This window comes from Crocuta crocuta, unplaced genomic scaffold, assembly GCF_008692635.1.
Source record: "Crocuta crocuta isolate KB4526 unplaced genomic scaffold, BGI_CrCroc_1.0 scaffold130, whole genome shotgun sequence".
In the NCBI taxonomy this organism is placed as follows: domain Eukaryota; kingdom Metazoa; phylum Chordata; class Mammalia; order Carnivora; family Hyaenidae; genus Crocuta; species Crocuta crocuta.
In genome coordinates, this window is record NW_027527920.1 from 9664639 (window position 1) to 9686990 (window position 22352).

At 37.5% G+C, this 22352-nt stretch overlaps 1 protein-coding gene across 16 annotated transcripts in view; it reads left to right on the forward strand.

Moving 5' to 3' along the window:
* The window catches only part of CSNK1G1 (casein kinase 1 gamma 1), a 183442-nt gene that overhangs the window by 98896 nt on the left and 62194 nt on the right, over nt 1-22352 (forward strand). For all 16 annotated transcript variants that reach the window (XM_077747272.1, XM_077747235.1, XM_077747226.1 and 13 more), the window contains 2 exons: nt 1194-1234; nt 7511-7580. In XM_077747272.1, coding sequence (XP_077603398.1) covers nt 1194-1234; nt 7511-7580 — 111 coding nt within the window. The remainder of the gene's footprint in view (nt 1-1193; nt 1235-7510; nt 7581-22352) is intronic.

Consider the following 22352-nt stretch of genomic DNA (forward strand, 5'->3'; position numbering starts at 1 on the left):
TAAAAATTATAATATATAAAAATCAGAAAATACTAAGAAACAGTCATTTTAATACCTTAATGTACATCTTTCTATATCCTTCTGCATGCATATATATTTAGCCATATACATATATATGTGTGTGTATATACGTACAAATACATTTACTTTTATGTATTATTTAGAAAGTAATTATACTATATATGCCAATAACTTTTATCAGGCAGTGTTTTGAGTGTCTGAGATGTGCAGAATATAGTCTTAAATACCATGAGGCATTGAGAAAACTGTTGGATAAATAGTTCCTACCCTCAAGATATTCATAGTGTAGCTGATTAAGATAGGACAAATGTCTAAGAAGAAATGTGAAGTCCAATGCAGTGGCTAAACTACATGGCATATACTAAACACTCAGGAAGAATTAAAATTCTCCTTCAGAATCAGTAGAGGTGGGCAGGTGAAGATAGCTAAGTACCCAGCATGTAGGATGAGCTCACTAAGTGCTTAATTTCTGCCTTCATCCTCATCCTCATACCAGGCACTTCCTCTAGATGTCTAGGAGGGTACTGATTCTACTTATTCAAGTAGAGAAGTTGAGAGGAAAAATCCTTACTATTTCAGGAAGAGCTCTGAGATGTCTAAGTTGTCCAGGTAGAGAGCTGTTTTCTGCACATAAAGAGCTAGAGTTCTGTTAAAGAATCCAAACAGCTTTGAAAATCATCTACTTACAGATAGTAGGTGAGTTTTAGGGCAGTAATTGCTTTTATTTCACACTTTCCACCAACCGAAGTTGACACTCAGTACTGTGACAAATAATATATAATTCTCATTTGTTATTTTAGAAAGTGAGGATTTGTGTTTATTGTGCCAAGAGTTAAAATTTCTGTTTCTTTGACATTCTGGCACTTCTTGGTTTGCTTCATGGCCTAGTTGTCGGGAAATAATAAATAACAAAACATGTGTGAGAGAGAAGAGACTTGTTTTCTTTTTTCTAAGTTCTCATGTCTAACTTAAATTTCCAAATTCTCAAGTGGTTTCTATTCTTGTCTTACTGGGCTTCATTATCTCTTTAGCTTTTTGCTTATAAATCATGCTTCATATATGTGAATAGTATTGGGAACGTGACCTTTCTCATGACCCTGTAAGCTAAGATTTTGCTGTGCATTTCCCACAATAAATGTCACTAAAACATATACATTCTGCTTTTCCCCTAGGTAAAAATCTCTACACCAATGAATATGTAGCTATCAAACTGGTGAGTAGAATCTATGTTTGTAGTAATTATATTTTGGTGCTCTCACCCTTCACATATCTTTTTACAGGAAATAGTTGTAAGCATTCACAAAAATACTATTTTTTTCCTTTGCATATGGTCCCACATAGTCCTTTTCCTTTAACCATATATAGTGCTACAGTGATGAATCACGGTACGCTGTATAACACTCTATAGTTAGATGAAGCCAAGTATACTTGTGGCAACAGTGCATCAAAAAATAGTTATTAAAAATAGCTGGAAGAAAAAAATTGCTGGAAGACTAGTAATTTCTATGTGGTTTGTACCTTTCACAGTGCTATTTTAAAAGACAAAAGCATTGAGAATTTTATCATTTTCTTTTGCTTGACTTACTGATCCATTTTTAAAATGTAAGGTATTTATTTATTAATATACTTAGTAGAGGACCAAATCTGAACGTCAGTTCATTGCCTTTAATATCTGTCAAATGTGAAAAACACATCTTGTCAAATCTGAAGCAAAAAGTTCACTTGGTTTTGTCAGCACTAATGAATAACTAACATAGTCATTAAAGATAGCATCCTCTTATAAATATATGTATTATTTTTGAAGACTAGTAACTTTTTTAATATTTTATTTATTTTTGAGAGAGAAATAGAGACAGCATGAGCAGGAGAGGGTCAGAGAAAGAGGGAGACACAGAGTCCGAAGACAGGCTCCAGGCTCTGAGCTAGCTGCCAGCACAGAGCCCAGTGTGGGACTTGAACCCACGAACTGTGAGATCATGACCTGAGCCAAAGTCGGATGCTTAACTGACTGAGCTACCTAGGTGCCCCTAGGAATAGTAATTTTAGAAGAAAATTCTTTATCTTATATTTAAGGTCAATACAAAATCATTTCTAGTCATATGAAGTTATGTCATGTGACTAGTTTCTTTTTTTTTTTAATTTTTAAATGTTTGTTTATTTTTGAGAGAAAGTGAGACAGAGCATGAGCAGGGGAGGGGCAGAGAGAGAGGGAGACACAGTATCCGAAGCAGGCTCTAGGCTCCGAGCTGTCAGCACAGAGCCCGATGTGAGGCTCAAACTCACGAACCGTGAGATCATGACCTGAGCCAAAGTCGGACACTTAATCAACTGAGCCACCCAAGAGACCCATAACTAGTTTCTATGAAACTGTGTAAATGTTTGTCCTTCTAATAAGTTTCCCAGGATTTGCAGGCAGTTTGGGGCTTTATTAGTTGGAAGACAGAGGAGTTAGGGGGTGAAGGAAGTATCTCGTGATAACCATAGTGACGCTGTTCTTTTCTAACGAACTGCACTTAACCACATCCACACCTGCTCTGTGTGTGGATTGAGCTTGTCAGTTTGTGGAGGAGCCAGAGTTGTTTTGCGAAGACAGCTAGCAGACAGTTATCAGATTGGTTTCTCTGTGAAGACGTGAACAGGAAGCAGGGCTTAGAGCAGGTAGCTGCTAGGGAACCAAGGGTTTTGTTTGTTGACTTAGAACTCTGGTTAGAGAAATGGGAGTAGGAAGACAAGTAATGCATGTAACAATGCAGCCCAACCAATGTCTCAGATTGAATGTCAAAGGATTAACCATAGTTTTTATTTATAGGAATTTGGTTCTGTAAAAGTGTTCTCTAGCTCATCTCTTTTTTTACTCTTTCTGTTTTACGACTTTGGCAAGTTGGTCTAGTAACCAGGAGTAGCTCCTGAAACCTGTGAAAACACTCTCGCAGTACTGTATATTTATTTGTTACTGTTCCTTTATTTTTCCAGACCTCTCTTAGAGGCTTTTTGTTAGGGGCAGTTTTTTCTCTATATATTTCTTCTTCCAAGTTCATACTAGTCAGCCTAGTTCAATAAGCTTATATAACGTATTGTTGACATGATGGATCAGTGCATTTCACTTACAGTTTATTAAACTTTATTCTACTTTGTATGGCCTAGAGTGACAGCTAAAAGTCATCTTCATGTTGTCTAGTATGGTGTGTCTCAGGAGCTCATTTCTCTTTCAGATAAATCTTAAATAAAGACTTTCTAGGATAGCAATCTTGTCTGTGGGCCACCTCTCTTGCTGTTGGGCTGTGTTCTCCGTGGGAGATAAGAGGGCTGTAACTGAGCTCTTTTCATTGTAATAGCAAAATTTGCCTTAAGCATTATAGTCCTGCAAGGTAGCTGTCTGCTGTCGGTTTAGGATTTCAGGCAGACATGTGTGTTCCAGAATAACCGTGATTCTGGCAAATAGCCAGCCCTTTGTGGAAATGTAATCAGCATCTGGCACTGAAATACAAGGAAGCCCTGCTGGTGCTGTTTTCCTTCTACTTTGTTTGGATCTTCATTTTGGGCTCTTGTTTCTTAGATTTCTAGGAACCTTTTTAAAAAACCATATACAACATAAAATAGTATAATGAGCCCTTCCTTTACCCCCATCATCAAGATTTCCTAGTTTTTTTTTTAACAGAACTTTTCTAACAGTTGTTAAAAAAAAAAAATCTATCTTTGCTGCTAATCTTGATGCCTTCCACAAAATGTAGACTTAGTGTTTACAGTGTCCTTTATTCATAGTGTTTCCAGGAGAGCACCTTAAAGCTTCAGGTGTCTGAGCAGGCTTCAAGTGTATGCTAAAGGGGTTGGCTTGAAGGGTGTAATACTTTGATCTATGATAAAAAGCTTCCTCTGTCCAAATATATGTGACATATATGCCCACGTTCAGCCTTGTAACTCTAAAATAAAGAGTTTTTGCTTTATTAATCTACTAGCTTAGTTACCCAACATCAGATTGAATATTTCCAATCACAGCATCTACTGTGAAGTAGTTCTAGTAGTTTTAGAGCATTATATTTGAAGAAGGATCTGTGGCTTTTTCATTCATTGCTTCTTTTGGTTTGTCAGAATCCAAAGACTTTGTCCAGAAAAAAACCTCCAGAAAGATCAACCTCTGGTTCCATATTAATTTGTTGTCACTGTTTCTCTTGGGCACATTGTGAATTATTAGTGATTGTTCTCAAGGACAAATTCTGTAATTGGCTGTTCTAATGGTGCTCCAGTGGAAGATCTAAAACCAGATGGAAACCCTCCAGGGTGATCCTTTCCTATTTGAGGAGAGAAATGAATAAAAAAGTGACTTTAGAGTGTAATTAGCTTTATGTAGTTTTTCTTTTGACTACAAGAATCTTGAGGAGCTTGAACTCCAGCTCTGATGATTGCTGATTTTATAATCAAAGAAGGATATGAGTTCTTTCATAGACTTCATTAGGGATATGAACTACTTTAGCCTGAATTTATTTAGAAAAACCTTCCTAGAAGCAAATGGATAGACTAGACAACTTCAAGGAAACTTATGAATTCTGTGATTTATGGATTTATGGATTTATTCGATTTCTTAAGAAAAATGCAAAAACTTCAAGTGCGTTCAGGAAGAACTTTCAAAGATGATCAAAGAAGTAAAAAAAAATAGGACCAGTGAGGAAAGGTTCGAGGAATTGAGATTACTTTGCCTGAATAAGAGATGTCTTAGAAATTATTGAATAGTTTTGTAATTTGAGGATAGTTATTATAGTATTCACAGGTTATTGAGGAGCTATTTTGTTGAGGACAAAAGGCTTAAGGTTCGGTAGTAGAAATTTAAACTACATGTAAATACCTTCGAAATCATGAAATGTGTTAAACATCAGCATGAATTGTCAAGGGAAGCTGTGGGATCTCCTTTCTTTGAGCCTATCTTAGAAAGAGTATAAGTAACCATTCATCTGAGAAAGGACAGTTTTTTCAACAAATGTTTTTGGGAATACCGGATATCCATATGCATTGAAGTTGAACCATTACCTTACATCCTATGTTAAAAATTAACTCAAAATGGATCAAAGACCTAAATGTAAGAGCCAAAACTATAAATCTCTCAGAAGAAAACTTGGAGGAAAAGCTTCATGACATTAGATTTGGCAGTGATTTTTTAGATATGACGTAAAAAGCACAAGCAAGAAAAGAAAAAAGATAAATTGGTTTTATAAAAATTAAAAATTAAAACCTTTTATGTATCAAAGGACTCTGAACATAGTGAGAAGGCAACCCATGGAATGGGAGATAATATTTAAAAATCACGTATCTGATAGAGAATTGTATCTAGAATTTATTAGTTTTTTCAAAGTGTTTTGTTTTGTTTTGTTTTGTTTTGAAAGTGCAAACACAGGCAGGAGAGGGACAGAGAGAGAGGGAGAGAGAGGATCCCAAGCAGGGGCTCGGACCCACGACCTATGAGATCATGACCTGAGCAATAATCAAGAGTCAGATGCTTAACTGACTAAGTTACTCAGGTGCCCCTAGACTTTACCATTTTAATAATTTTTAAGTGTATAGCTCAGTGACATTAAGTACATTCACACTGTTGTGCAGCACCATCTCCAGAACTTTTTCATCTTCCTCAACTGAATTCTGTACCCATTAAACACTGACTCTGCATCCCTGCCCTCATAGTCCCTGGCAACGACCATTGAATTTTCTCTCTGTGAATTTGACTACATTAGGTACCTCATATAAGTGGAATCATGCAGTATTTGTCCTTTTGTGTCTGGCAGATTTCTTACCTCTCCTCTCCTCTCCTTTCTTTTCTAAGTTTATTTATTCTTAAATAATCTCTACACCCAACATGGGGCTCGAACTCATGACCCTGAGAAAAAGAGTCGCATGCTTTTCTAACTAAGCCAGCCAGGCACCCTTTGTCTTGCTTATTTCATGTAGCACAATGTCTTCAAGGTTTATCCATGTTGTAATATATGTCAGAATGTTTTTCTTTTTTATGGTTGAATAATACTCCATGTATGTGTTGAACTAAATGTAATCATAGTTTGTTTACTCCTTTGTTGATAGTACTTGGGTTGCCTCTACTTTTTTATTATTGTGAATAGTGCTGTTATGAACATAGGTGAACAAATATCAATTTGAATCTTCACTTCAGTGTTTTCAGGTTTACATCCAGAAGTGGAAATGCTGGATCCTATGGTAATTCTGTTTAATTTTTTGAGAAATTGCCATACTATTTTCCATAATAGCTATACCATTTCATGTTCCCAACAGCAATGCACAAGAGTTCCAATCTCTGCTCATCCTCACCTATGCTTACTTTCTGTGTTTTTGATAATAACTATCCTAAAGAGTATGTAGATCTGTCTTCTAGGGTAATGTTTGATTTTCTTGTTAACTAGTCCACTATACTGTCAGTTCAGAATAATCAGCCAGTTCTTCAAGTTCAGCATAGAGCAAAATGACCTGGTAGTCAGGCTGTTTTATCTCCAAGGTCTTTAGAAAACTATATTTTTGCAAAGTTGAACATCATATTGATTAAAGATACATATTTTAATTATAATTACAATCTTTAATTCTCTTAAGTATAAAAATAAATACACATATAATGTTCCTACAGCATTATTCATAATAATGAAAACTGAAAAAGTCCAAGATATCTGAAAATTATGGTATGTGCATGTATGCGTGTGCACACTGCACATACACACATATGCAGGAATACTACAGCCATTAAATTTTATATAAAGCTTTATGGGGCACCTGAATGCCTCAGTTGGTAGAGCATGTGACCCTTGATCCCAGGATTGTGAGTTCAAGGCCCACTTTGGGTACAGAGCCTACTTAAAAAATTATATAAAGCTATATACTGCCATGGAAAGATGTCATTATTACATTGTTGAATTTAAAGACACATTACAGAAAAGTAAATATACTGTGATCTCATTTTAAATATATGCGTCTATATTACATATAAATATACATATGAATAAATATTTGGAAGGGCATTCACCAAAATGTTAATAGTGCTTTTCTTTAAAATCATAGGATCTCAGATTATTTTTACTCTCTTCCTAATTTTTGTGTATTTCAAATTGTTTTCTGAGCATATGTCTTTTCTAAAAATAATAAACCTGTTTATCACCTAAAATTCATAATAAAACAAGCAAGGAATACATGCTGGTATTTAATTAAAAGGTTTGGCATCTGGTTTCCTAGGAGAATACATTTCTGGAGAATACTTCTTGGTGAGGGAGCTATCTTTGAATGATGGCTCATACAGAGTATTTGTATTTAAATATCCATGGATACTTCAGCTTCCTCCTTCCCTAGCTGTGCTTTCAAAGAGAAATTGTGGTAAGAAAATGCTATCATATATGGATATCATCTCTAAAGTATTAAGTGGTCTTGGCCCTGGTTTACTTTGAAAACCTAGGAATGAAAAATTTTTATTTGTCTAAATCTGATCACAATTTCTCTTTTTGGGTTTCAGGAACCAATAAAATCACGTGCTCCACAGCTTCATTTAGAATACAGGTTTTATAAACAGCTCGGCAGTGCAGGTAAGTCAAGTCTGTTCTCTCCACGTACTTAGCCTATAGCTTAGCTGAAAGACCAAAAGTATGCACATTTTCTTGTCTACTAGACCTTTTTTTTTTTTTTTTTTTTTCCTACCGGACCATGTATCTCCCCTGCTTGCTGCATAGGGATTAAATAAACATAGTCAACTAAAGCTACTTGATCTCTGGCTCCTGGAGGGCCAGTTGATTACGGATTTGTGATGCCATGACTATGCCCACAAACCACCTGAAATACACATAGTTTGGAGTGTTGCTTTTTGATAATTTCACTCTCTTTTAATTTCTTTGAACCAAAAGAATAGAGGAGGGGTTGGCAATTTGCAAGCAATATTTTATACTAGTGAGACTATGTATCTGTTTTAAGGATCTACTAAAATACATGTTCTGAAATACCTTAAAACTGTCCTTTTATCCATTTGGAAGACCTAGTTATGTTATTGTAATAACCTAAGACCTTTGAGGATTTTTTTAAAATTAAGTTCATATATTTTTTTAAACATGCCTATTTTTTTTACCTAAAAGCACTAATTTCTGAAATACCTTACTGGCTTCCAGGAAAATATCTTGAGTAAGCAAATGTTACCAACCCTAAGGAGGTATACATATGGCATATTGCTTGCAGAAGATGAAATTGTATAGTACTAGTTTCATTGTTTGACATTAGTAGACATTCCTCGACTCTATGCTTTCTCCAGTGTGATGGTTTTATGTGAATGACTGAAACATGTTTTTATTTCAAGGACCACTTATTGAAGGTATTATTGGAGTAATTTGAGTTTCACTTTCTAGAATATATAGAATTATATAATAGCCACACAGTGTTATTCAAGTTGTCTTACATCCTGACTGTGACAGTAATCAGCCATAGTCCTAACCTAGCAAGGCCACAGTAGGCATTTGTCTTTCATGGAATTTAAAATGAGTTCTTGCTCACAATAGCCTCTTAGTATATGTTTGTTCATTGAATTCTCAGGACATAAGTATAACTTGAAACTTGTCTTTCTAAAACTAAACTTTTTTTTTTAAGTTTATTTATTTTGAGAGAAAGAGAGCACAAGCGGGGGAGAGGGAGAGAGAGAATTCCAACTGGGCTTCATGCTGTCAGAGCAGAGCCCAGTGTGGGGCTCAATCCCATGAACCATGGGATCGTGATCCAAGCCAAAATCAAGAGTGAGACGTTCAACTGACTGAGTCACCCAGGTTTCCCCTAGAAGTGAACTTTTTTTTTTATTTTTTTAATGTTTATTTATTTTTTTGAGAGACAGAGCATGAGAGGGGGAGGGGCAGAGAGAGAGGGAGACACAGAATCGGAAGCAGACTCCAGGCTGCTCGAACCCACAAACCGCGAGATCATGACCTGAGTCGAAGTCAAACACTAAACCGACTGAACCACCCAGGCGCCCCAGAACTGAACTTTTAAAGTTGGCTGTTGTGTTGTTTTTGTTTTTATAAATTTCAGGGTGACAATTATCACGTTTCATTTATGATATTTCTGTTAATTTAGATGAGCTATTTTAACAGCCATTTCACTAGTTGACCTTTACGCTTTTATGGAGTTTTACTCAACTGGAACCTTTACCTCTTTTATATATATATATAAGTTGGCATCAGCCCACGCTTTCTGAATTTTGTGGTTATATAATTGATTTTGAGCACCCAAACATCTTAAATGCCATATTGGGATATTTTTCGGTCTTGATTCTGTTACTGGTGATTTCATATTGAACATTCTTTAATTGTAATTGCACATTCCATCCCCCAGCCCTGCAGTGAGACCATAAGCTCCTGAGAACAAGGCTTGTATTTTCTGTAGTCCTTGTGTCTCAAGTTTATCTCCAGGCCCAACATAGTTCTTTCACATGGTAGGCAGTTAGGAAGTATTTTGGTGAGAGAAAAAAGTTACGAAGATTTGATAAGTTTGCCCTCTTAGATTTTTGCCAAGTTATTAATAAAAATATTTCCTGGAGATGGTCAAAAAGGGAAATTTATTTTGAAAGATCAGTTGACAAGAAAGTAGACAGTTTTTAACCATATCTTAGTATAAATGTAAGCATGAACACCCAGTCCTAACTTACAAGCACAAAAATTTCTCTCCCTATTTTCTAGAGTAAGTTCCAGCTGCAAATGTAACTCATCAGTAGTTAATGTTTAAACAGCCAGAGCTTATATGCCACTCTCTTCAGAACCAAGGTGATGTGGCATTGTAAATAAATAACATTTCATGCCAAAAGCACACAGTGACCAAAATAATGTAATCTTTGTTTTTACGGACTAGGGTTGTCTGTCATTATTCATAACAGGCCAGTGACTTGCAAAATATTTGGGTATCATGACAAGAAATACTTTAAAAGGGGGGAAAAAAGCCCATTGTGACTTAGATTTTTTCAAGGACTTAATCACAGCTCATAAAATGGATGAAATTTTTTGGGAGGAATTATTTTGAGAAGGGGCGGGGCAGACAGAGAGGGAGAGAGAATCCCAAGCAAACTCCACACTGTCAGTGCAGAGCCTGACACAGGGCTCATACTCATGAACTGTGAGATCATTACCTGAGCCGATATCAAGAGTCGGACGCTTAACCAACTGAGCCACCTAGGCGCCCTGAGACTTTAAATTTCTGAAATAGGAACTTTTGTATTGGCTTGGGAGTGTGATCATTTCTTCCTTAAGTATCCAGGTCTTAAATCTTTACCTTGGGTTTTGACCCCATTAATGCCCTGACCATATGATATGATCTGGAAATTCATAATCAGCTCCCTATTCATAGGAAGATAGAATGGTAACACTGGATGACTGTGAACATGATTTAAAGCTGGAGTTCTTCCTGACCATACTTTCTTTTCCTTCTTTGATCTCTACCACCTTCCCTTCCATTCTATTCTGTTCTCTTGTGGACAGTCATACCTCACACTTTGTTGGCTAATTGTGGCTTTGCCATCAAGAAATTTCAAGACCTGATTATTTACTATGATGGTTAATATCTCTCATGGAAGTAAAGAGGACCTTGAAACTGAAAAAGATGATCTTGATCATTGTCATAGCTATCATTTTTTCTTTTTTTCTTTCATGGTAGAAGCTAAATTATAAAATATGAAAGGATATTTTGAAAAGAAATGACGATCCATCCTCTTACTACCCTAACTCCACTACGTTTCATTTGAATATCTCTTCATATACAGATATGTTTCATCATTAATCTCAGTTACGTGTAACTACATCTTCTTTCATTTAGCATTACAACATTTGTCGTGATGTTGCAGTCTTTATGTTTCCAATCATTGTGTAATAGCTCATCATACTCATAGGCTATAATGTAGGCATCCATTCTGTGTTGTCAGACATTTAGGTAATTTTTATTTGAGGAAATCCTTTCCCCTATTGATTTCTGATATTACAGCTCAACACTTGTATTTGGTCTCCCATTTATCCCCATATGATGGTGATTTTCAAATGTTAAAAGAGCTATTAAATGGTAGATTAGGTCTATTCCAAATGATTTAAAACGAATTAGCGAGGGGCGCCTGGGTGGCTTAGTCGGTTGAGCGTCCGACTTTCGCTTGGGTCATGATCTCACGGTTCGTGAGTTCAAGCCCCGCGTCGGGCTCTGTGCTGACTGCCAGCTCGGAGCCTGGAGGCTGTTTCAGTCTGTGACTCCCTCTCTCTCTGACCCTCCCCTGCTTACGCTGTCTCTCACTCTCCTAGAAATTTAAAAAAAAAAAAAAAAAAAAAAAGGACTTAGCAAAATAAATTATAGGAAGGATAAATTCTGGCTTTGTGTAACAAATAGAATAGTATGAAAGTAATCTAAAGTCATCAGTATGGATCTGGATAAATAAATGATGATATATTTGTACTGTAGAATTAGCTATTAAAAAGAAGGTAGAGCCCTATATACTAATACGGAAAGATGCCCCAGTATATTTTTAAGTGAAAAGTTTTACAAAACAGTATAGTATCATGTTAGTATAGTATAAGAAATACGTATATAATACAGCTATGTCCACGGGAGCATAGAAAATATCTGATTGGATATACAAAAAATTGAATAATGATCACCTTTGAAAAGTATGATTAGAAATGGGAAGTGGTGGCACTCTTAAGTTTTAAATTTTTTTTTTAACATTTATTTATTATTGAGAGACAGAGACAGAGCCTGAGCAGGGGAGAGGTAGAGAGAGTGGGAGACCACAGAATCCGAAGCAGGCTCCAGAGCCCAATGCAGGGCTCAAACTCACACACTGCGAGATCATGACCTGAGCTGAAGTGGGACGCTTAACTGACTGGGCCACCCAGGCGCCCCTTAAGTTTTTAAATTAATCCTTTATAATTTTTGAATTTTTTTTTTAATGTTTTATTTCTGAGAGAGAGAGAGACAGCGTGAGCAGGGGAGAGTCAGAGAGAGAGGGAGACACAGAATCTGAAGCAGGCTCCAGGGTGAGCTAGCTGTCAGCACAGAGCCCGATGCGGGGCTCGAACCCACGAACCGTGAGATCATGATCTGAGCTGAAGTCAGACGCTTACCTGACGGAGCCACCAGGCGCCCCTAATTTTTGAATTTTTTGCCATGATCATTTATTATTATCATCATCATCATCATCATTATTATAACAACTAGTTTTTTAAAAGACCAGCAGTGCGTTTATGGTCTCCCTCCTGCCTCTTCTATCACCAGGCAACCCATTTCTGTCCCCATTTATCCTGGGCCATTGTGTAAACAGTTTCAGACCTAAATTCAACAAATGATAATAAAGTGCTACAATGTCCTGTTTCTTTTCTTTCCAAACACCTTCTTGTAGGAAGAAAAACAAATTGTGAACTGGTATAAGCTGTCTTATGCAGTAGGATTTCTCATCTCCTAGATGGAAAGGCAGTTTTCAGGCAGAAGTTGAATGGTTATGCATTCTGGATGTTGCGAGGGAGGTGTGTGCATTGAGTAGAAAGTTAGAATATATGACTTTTTAAAGAACTATTTGGGGGCGCCTGGGTGGCTTAGTCGGTTAAGCGTCCCACTTTCGCTTAGGTCATGATCTCGCGGTTCGTGGGTTCAAGCCCCGCGTCGGGCTCTGTGCTGCCTGCCAGCTCAGAGCCTGGAGCCTGTTTCAGTCTGTGACTCCCTCTCTCTCTGACCCTCCCCTGCTCAAGCTGTCTCTCTCTCTCTCCTAGAAATAAATAAAACATTTAAAAAAAAAATTTTAAAGAATTATTTGAATTCTAAGATTGAATAATTTTTTTTTTTAAACCACATGTTGCTGTACAAGAAACATCCTGGTGCAGATTTTTATGCTTGGTAGCTTCCTTGGTTTCAGAAGACATAAAAATTTTTTTAATTACATTAAAATATAACCCTGGCAAAGTTGATTTCCAATGGCCAAGTGAATCAAAATGGGAACATTTCCTGGTGTTTTCACATAGTGGGATGGCGGGGGGTGGTTGTGTTTTGTGGTTGAACTCATTGAGTCTGAGATTACTGGAGGATTTCCAAGGTTACTACAAAGAAAAACAATATTTTTTAAGTATGAAGCTGCAATGGTATGTAAGGACTCTGAAAAAGTATTATATTCTTCACTGTATGAAAATAATTTCTTTAATTTTGTCTTATTTTTGTTTCATTCCTTCTTAAATCACTGTGTTCTGATTTTGCAAAGCACAGAGGGCTTTGGCATTGAGCACAGTTATGCCTTTCTTTTCATGTTTAGCTTCTATAGATTGTTCTGAACATATAAGAGTAGGAGTCATGGCTTAAAGATCAACTCTGGATTCCCTGGAACTTGCTTGCCCTCCTAGTAGCTTTAGTATTTGTTTGGTATAATGGGCCGGCTTCACAAGAGAGAACAGCAGTATTTAATCATGATAATTAAAGGCTGCAACCTTTACAGTCAGCAGGTGAAAGTAACCATCTTGTTTTCTTTTCATTTTTTTAATATTGATGTTACGTTAATTGTGTTATAGTTACTGTGGGTAAATCCCAAACTCGTTTTCCTGTGCTCTCAGGGTCCTTTTACTTAGGAGATTATATATCATAAATTTTAAAATTTCCCAGGCCACTAATCCTTTGTCCAGCACAACACTTTTCCTGGTATCCTAACACAAAGGAATAAAACTTGGTAGATGACAGGTTTGAGGCCTAGATAGGCCGAAACCGGAGGGCTAAACAGATAGGAGCCCTAAACATGAGCGAGGGGACAGTATGAGCCTGAAGATTCATAGCTACATATGGACTGGTCATGTGGTAAAGGCCTAGTATATGTTTGCTAAATTAATAAAAGATGAATAAACCAGAACCAATCATGCAGCTAAAGTGACAGGAAAGAAAGGGAGGGAGAGGGAAGGCATGAGCCAAGGGCAGGAACAAATAAAGAGGATGGGGAAGGGAGGAGTAGGCAAATGGCAAGAAAAGAGGATTCCAGATAGAGAAATGAGAATGCAAATAAATAAAAGAGGGTGGAGACCTTAGACTTTGCCAAAAGGAGCTATAAAGTTGCCATCTATTACTGTCCTCAGAATTAACTATTTCTTAGGAACAGTGGTTTTGAATAATAACTTTGGCCTTTTTAGAGAAAGTACTAGAGTAGGGTATGGTAAATTCTTATCACTTCACTTGACATTTGGAAAGGCGTAACTGTGATAAAGACAGACGCTACAATGGTCTCTGCTTCTGCAGCCTTCTTAATGGTATTGAGAGATCCTGGAGGTAGTGGAGGAACTCCCATTGCTCTGCTTAAACAGTTAATTCCATTTCCACCCAGCAGCCTGCCTGGGAAACATCTTAGGGACTCTGGGAATAAATGTCAGGTCCTAGTTGATCTAAGCCTGAGCGGCCATGTCCTGGATTTTCAGCAGCTGTTCTAATCTGCTTATGAGCATTCTGCTTTGGCTGTCTTGTAAAGGAGATGCTAATCCTCAAATTTAAAAAGACAACAAGGTACTTACTGCAATTTCACAGTATAACAGAGTCCAGCCAAAATCTTATTGGGCAGAGAAAACAAGTGAATTGAAGTATCCAGTAGGTACTTAATATGGTTATATTTCACTTTTCCCATATTTGAGCACAAGGGAGTTTGGTGACTTACTTACCCAGAGTCCCACAGTAGGCAAACCTGAGCTAGGAATGTTTTTACACAGACTTTTTTCTTGTGTGTATAAATACACATATCCCCAGTAGATTCCTGGGGCCTTCCACCCATTATCCCTTCCCTGATTATAATAGAGTGGTAGAAGATAGTCATAAAAATGTTTAATTGAAGCGAAGGCCCAGAATTGTCCCTTCCCCCCTGCCACGTGAAAGAGTAGGATTTCCTGTTTCACACAGTGCCCTCAAATTTTATGCTTTAGAAGGCTGCCTTTGTTACTTCCAAAACCTTTTACGGTCTTGGACAATCTAGGTTTTGAAGCATTTCTTTCCAAAGTAAACTAATCACTTATGTTGAATATATATGCTGTGTATACAGCTGAGAAGCTCAGAGCTACCCTATGCAAGCCATTTCACCCATTGAAACCTTTAGGCTGTGAATAAAGACCATGATCATAGAGCTTATCAGACTTTACAATTTTGAAATTTCTAGGAGAGAATGGTTTTACATGTTACCAAGAAAAGGTAGGAGGTGCTGGTTGGTACCAGAAAAAGAGCTTTGATTCTAGGCAATGGTTAAATTAACAGGAACAACCATGATTCTCCTTCAACAGAAGAAAGCACGTATCTGAAGAAAATCATCAGAAAGAGTGAGATTGACAAAACCTTCCTGTAATGTTGTGAACTTCCTTAGGAGTATATTGTAAACAATCTGGGCAAACAAGAAAATTAAAAATAAGAAAAGCTGCAGAGATGTTGCAAAGATGGGAATTTTACTTAAAATAGAAGTGAATCATGTAACAAGAGTAGTTATGAACAAGTAACGTACCTCAACATTGATGTCCAGTATTTAGGAGCCCTTAAGGAATTTAGAGGAAACTTTTTAGTCTCCAATTTGGTAGAAAGTTTTCATAACAAAAGAAGAAAGGATGAAGTAATGAACTTGGTAAAAGAAAGTGAAATCTGGATCTTTCTTTCCATGTATAAGTTTTTCATAAGTCAGTCTGCTAGAGGTATTGTACTAATATACTAAGGTATACTCTTAATGAGTATAAATGGGCAGCTTTGAAATTACATTTTGAGGACTGTGGAGATTTAGACACTTGCCATCTTTAATTATAGGCATTGTGAATAAGTAGAGACAGCTAAGAATTGGAGTGAAGAACAAAGTTAGCTCAGTTTTTCCCACTGATTATTTGACTCATAGTTAACCATATCCCTGCTGTGCCTCCATTTCTTTATAGATACATAGGAAAAACTGCTTCTTATAATTTGTATGCCTGCTAGGGTTTAATGAGGTAATGTCTGTAAAGGCCTTGAATTCTTAAGGGAAAAGCCCTATATAAACACAAGGCAGTTACTGTTTTACATTGAAAACTGAAGATCTAACTTTTTTGTAGAAATGGAAATATCCTATGTACATTTCTCATAGCTTTTTTTTTTTAATGTTTATTTATTTTGAGAGAGAGCATACAAGCGGGGGAGAGGCAGAGAGAAAAGGAGAAAGAGAATCCCAAGCACTGAAAGTGCAGAGCCCAGCATGGGGCTCAACCTCACAAACTTGCAAGATCATGACCTGAGCTGAAATCAGGAGTTGAATGCTTACCTAACTGAGCCACACAGGCCGCCCCATTTCTCATAGCTTTAAAAAAAAAATCTCAGAATGGGGCACCTGAGTGGCTCAGCTGGTTGTTGTCTTTTTTTTTTTTTTTAATGTTTTTTATTTCTTTTTGAGAGTCAGAGAGAGTGCGAACAAGGGAGGATCAGAGAGAGAGGGAGACACAGAATCCGAAGACAGGCTCCAGGCTCTGAGCTAGCTGTCAGCACAGAGCCCAACACGGGGCTCGACCCCACGAACCGTGAGATCATAACCTGAGCTGAAGTTGGACACTTAACCAACTGAGCCACCCAGGCACCCCATGTATCTGACTTTTGATCTCAGCTCAGGTAGTGTTTCTGTCAGAGGAACTAAATATACTAATGTTAGAACATAGTTATACTCACTTAGGCCTCCCTGATGAGAACGAATACTTCTACTTGCACAACTCCACAGCCTTTCCTGCCAGTTTGGAGGGGACACTTGGCCAGAGTGATCTTTATAATACCTGGGAAAAGAACCTCAGGGAAAAAAGATCACATTGCCATACCTTTTTTTTGTTCTGTAAAACCAAATTGAAACTATTATGCAAGACCCAGGCCAACTGGTTCAGTTAATGTATGGTCTTTATATAACTGGATTCATTCATGAATTTGCCAAGGAAGTGGTGTTATTAGTGCCTAACTACTGAAACATCATAAGTCAGGTTTATTAGAGGGTCTATGGACTGTTAGTGAATATCAGTGACCCCAGAAAAGGAAGGATGCATATAACTGAGCTATCTCCTGTTTCCAGTGTAGATGATGAGATTTCTTATGAAGCCAGATCGTGTAAAGGAACAGATAGTAAATACTTTAGGCTTTGTGGGCCATCAGTCTCTATGTAACTATTCACCTCTGTTCCTGTAGCACAGAAGCAGCCATAAACAGAAAGTAAATGAATGAGTTGTATTCCAATGAAGCTCTATTCATGGGCACTGGAGTTAGAATTTTATGTAATATTTGTGTATTACAAAACAATGAATCTTTAAAAGTTTTCAAATATTTAAATACATAGAAACCATTCTTAGTTTTTTAACCGTATAAAAGTACCTGGGCCAGATTATATGTAACCTCTGGGCTTAGTTTGCTGATTTGTGCTCTAGCATGGCAGTGACCAAACATCTTACTCCTTTTAATCACTGCATTCAATTTGCAGATTATAGAAATTATCTCAAAGAACTCTGTGCCACCCTTGAGGCACTGTAATGAGGGGACTTAGAGAGCCCCATCTCTGTCATTCTATGGGTTTTCCATAGTCTAATATGCTGCTGGATTACGAACTTTTTAAGGTCAAGAAACCTCTTTTACTCATTAAAGCATTGCTTGCTTATTACTTGATCCAAAGAAAAAACTCAACAAATGTCTGTTAAATTGTTGAAATCCCAGGATATAAGTTCTTTGGGTTTTTTTTTTAATTTTTAATGTTTTTTATTTATTTCTGAGAGAGAGAGACCGTGTGAGCATGGGAGGGTCAGAGAGAGAGGGAGGTACAGAATCTGAAACAGGCTCCAGGCTTTGAGCTAGCTGTCAGCACAGAGCCCGACACGGGGCTTGAACCCATGAACCGTGAGATCATGACCTGAGCTGAAGTCAGACACTTAACTGACTGAGCCACCCAGGCACCCCAGGATATAAGTTCTTGAAGCAGTACTTGACTGGCAGTGCAATCACCAACTTAAGTGCAATCACCAACTTAAGTGGAAGCTTCTTTTCCTTCAAACTCAAGCTCTTCTTTATTTGCTGGTGACAGTAATTATTAACTGTTAAGCACGCAGAATAGAGATATGAATGAATAACTGAAGATATTAGAATGAAGTCTCCCAAATTATTTCTGCAAGGATTTGCTGTACAGAGACATTTATATTCATTAGTACCTACAAACAGTATCCAAGAAGTAGCTCCATGGCGAAAGTTTTTGAATTGAAGCCCATGAAAGGTAGGAATTATGTGTGGTTCTCATCAGTATACTGGCTATAGCATTGCAAGTCTGCAGACCATAATGGCCCATTAGCAGCTAGAGAATGATTTGGATACAATCAAACTGAACTGCTGGTCATAGCTTATCAACTTTTTGCTTGGCTTCCACTCTCAACGGGTACAGTTCGGAAAAGACAATCTAGATCTCTTAACTCTGCTACCTAAAAAGGAGAGTAATGTTAGAGGATGAATTTGCAATTATCTATGTGGTTTGCCCAAAGGTAAAAAGAAGTTTTTCACTTAAAAAATTATTTTTGTAAATTCTGGAGAAAACGAATATCACTGAAGGTTTAAAAAAATATATAAAAGAAAGATAAAGTTTTGGTCACCACCGTGGTGAGTCTCTGTATTCACAGCTACTATTACTGTGTATATTTCCTTAGTTTTTTAATGTATATACTTTTCTTTAAAATTTTTCTGATTTATAGATAAGTCTGTTTATCAAGTGGAAAGGAATAAATTTCACACAGTGCTGAGTTTCTTTTAGCCTTTTTAAAAATAATTATAATTCCAGGATAGTTAACCTACAGTGTTATATTAGTTTCAAGGGTACAATATAGTGACTCAGCAATTCTATACATTACTCAGTGTTCATCATGATAAGTGTACTCTTAATCCCTTTCACCTGTTTCACCCATCTACCTCCCTAGCCCCAACCTTTCCTCTGGCAACCATCCCTCTGGATAACCTTCTGTTCTCTAGAGTTAAGAATCTGTTTTTCTGGTTTGTCCCCTTTTTACTTTATTCATTTGTTTTGTTCCTTAAATTCCACATTTGAGTGAAATCATGTGGTATTTGTCTTTCTCTGATTTAATTCATTTAGCTTTATTATTTAATACAGATTTAAGAGATGAGGTACTAAAAGGGTGAGATGAGTTCAACATCAAGTTGAATATTGTGACTGAAAAATAATGGCAGGGTATCTGGTGGGGTCTGTCAGTAGAGCATGAGACTCTTGTCCTTCGGGTTGTAATTTTGAGCCCCACGTTGGTGTAGAGATTGCTTAATAATAAATTAAATTTTTTTTTTACTTTAGATAGTGCGAGCAGGGGAAGGGAGCAGAGGGAGAGAGAAAATAAAGCAGGCTCCACACTCAGCACAGAGCCTGATGTGGGGCTTGATCCCACAAACCTGGGATCATGACCTGAGCTGAAAACAAGAATTGGCTGCTCAACCAACTCAGCCGCCCAGATGCCCCAAAATTAAAAAAAATAAAAAATAGTTGCAGTACTGAAAATATTGAAAATAGTTCTAAGAAAATAATAAAACATGTTAGAAAATAAATTGGCAAGGGGCTCATCTTTGTGCTAGTTTATTTTATTTCCTATACAGAAGCACTGTCACTATGGGGACTTGGTACCTGATTTTAGGCTATAGGCTTTGGTCAAAATCCTAAGTTATTTCTTGGAACACCATGTTTCAGTCACATGAATCACATATGAGGTTAGGAGCTAAAGATAGCACACAGGTGAAAATCACATACAATCAAAGTTAGCCTTGAAAAATCCATTAAATTGCCTATAGAGTATATAGTCCAACTGGATATGTATATATGATCATGATCAGTAAATATGTATTGTGGAGTATGGTTTTATAGTATATACAGTGGTACATAGTTTATGTAATAAAGTATACATCTGCAAAATATTTTATGGTAGTTTTTAACTTCTCAAACTTTGGCCAAATGTATATTGTTAAGTTTGAGTAAATAATATTGGTTCTTAGGCCATTCCACATCTACTGTTTCTTCATTTTACTCATTTTTTAAAAAAATTTTTATAGTTTATTTATTTTTGAGACAGAGACAGAGCATGAGTGGGGGAAGGGCAGAGAGAGGGGGAGACACAGAATCTGAAACAGGCTCCAGGCTCTGAGCTGTCAGCACAGAGCCTGATGTGGGGCTCAAACCCACCAACCGTGAGATCTGACCTGAGCCGAAGTCAGATGCTTAACTGACTGAGCCACCCAGGCGCCCCTTCATTTTACTCATTTTTATGAAAGGCTTGATCTAGTAACTATACTAGTGGTTTACATCTGTTTTCTACCTGTAAGTTCCCTAAGGACAGAGTCTGTGTCTTGATTTTTATTTCTTCGCTCCCTAAACCAAGGTGTAATGTCATCTACACACACTCAGTACTCTCATCTACGCACACATAATTGCTCATCTTCCTCCTTTAACTATCATTTCCTACATGTGATCTTAGCCAAAAGGCCGAGAAGCAATTCATTTCTAGACATTACATGTAACGGCTCCTCTTCCTCCTCTTTAACCATCAGAAGGAAGATGGGCAGTTATGTGTGTGTGTTGATCAACACTGTTTTAATTACCATTAACAGAATGTATTCTAATTAGCTTAGATCCAAAAGGAAATTTTACTGGAAGATCACAGGGATGTGTCTTGGAACAGGAAGGAAATACTCTACAGATCTCACTAGGGATTGGTACAAAGCACTTGAAACACTCTAGAAACCAAGACAAACTACTCTCTCTGTCTCTGACTTTCTGTCCAACTCTTCCAGACTCTTAACGCTTTATTTGACTCTTCTGCGTAGGGTCATTAAATGTCTTGCCTCGTTGTTTGTTAGCTCTCTTCATTTCTCCACATTACCAGCCTTCTCTGCTTCTCCTTACATGTGGTAGAATCCTTTCACATAGCGCCTGTTGATTTAAGCGCCAACAGAGACGGACTGCAGCCCTGTGTCCCAGTTGCAAGTTCCTGGGAAAGAGACTGGCTGACTCAGCTTGGAAAAGCTTTCCAGTGCTGGCCTAGGTACCTTTTACAGTGGATACGGAATCCTATGGAATGCACCATTCCACAGAGAGTAGGTTCTTTAAGAATGTGGCTTAAGAACTGGAAAAAACAGTTGAGAGTATGACAAGAGAAGGATGAGTTTACTGACCATATTTTTCTTTCTCTTCATTTAACACTTGCTAAGAATGCAAAACATTTTGCCTTAGGACATTTTAACATCTTGAGATTCTCCAAGTAGAGAGTGTGAAGACAGCAACTGTGTATTGTCCTGGCATAGGGTAATGCATATTCCAAAAAGAACACTGCCTCTTTAGCAGTTAGTTGTGCCTGTGTTTATTGTACTTACCCTACCCTTATTGGAAAAGAGTAATTCTAGGAGGGAAACCTGCTTTGGGCCTTTATTATCAGAGGCAGACCTTATATATACTCTTATACTCTGAGGGGTTCTGGAATGATAAATTGAAGTTTAAAGCCGTATCTGCCAGACTTGAAGACTTGCTTCTTTCAACATAGTGGCTCCTCTCAGCATGAGCATTTCACGTATTTGAAATAAGTTAACATTAGGACAGTAGCAGAGCCTCCAATTTAAAACAAACAAAAAAGTTCAAGTCCTATCCATTGAGTAAAAGGTGAGGGGGATATTTGAAAATATCTAAGCCTCTGAATATATTTTCCAGAAAGAGTGACCTCAGTGCCACTCTTGTTTTCTGAGGGAGCAGAACCTAAATATAAAAGTGTCCTTGAGTTGGTGACTCAGCAGCAAAAACCTGAGATTTGGTATATGGAAAGCATCTTCATGTTACAGTATATGGAATTATCTTTATTTTTTTTATGCATCTCTGTCTTTATTTTATTTTATTTTTACAAATAGTTTATTGTCAAATTAGTTTCCACATAACACCCAGTGCTCATCCCCACAAGTGCCCTCCTCCATGCCCATCTCCCCCCTCCCCCCCACATCCATCAGTCTTCAGTTTTTGTCAGCATTCAAGAGTCTCTCATGGTTTGCCTCTCTCCCTTTCTCCCACCATTTTCCCCCTTCTTCTCCCCCTTGGTCCTCCGTCNCTGAGGTAGCTGTTAGAAAGCTTTCTCAGTGAATTCTCCGTCCTTTTTCTCCCAATCTCTCAGGTTTTGTAAGGTTTCCAATGGCTTCAGATCTTTTCCGTGATGTATGGGCGCGAGTGCAAGTACGGAGCTCCTTACTTCTCCGCCATCTTGCCCCCTCCCTCCTGGAATTATCTTTAGACAAGGAAATGTGTGGTGTGGTCTTCATTCTTTCCTTTAAAAGTGTGTATGTGGCTGAGTGTGTGTTCTCAA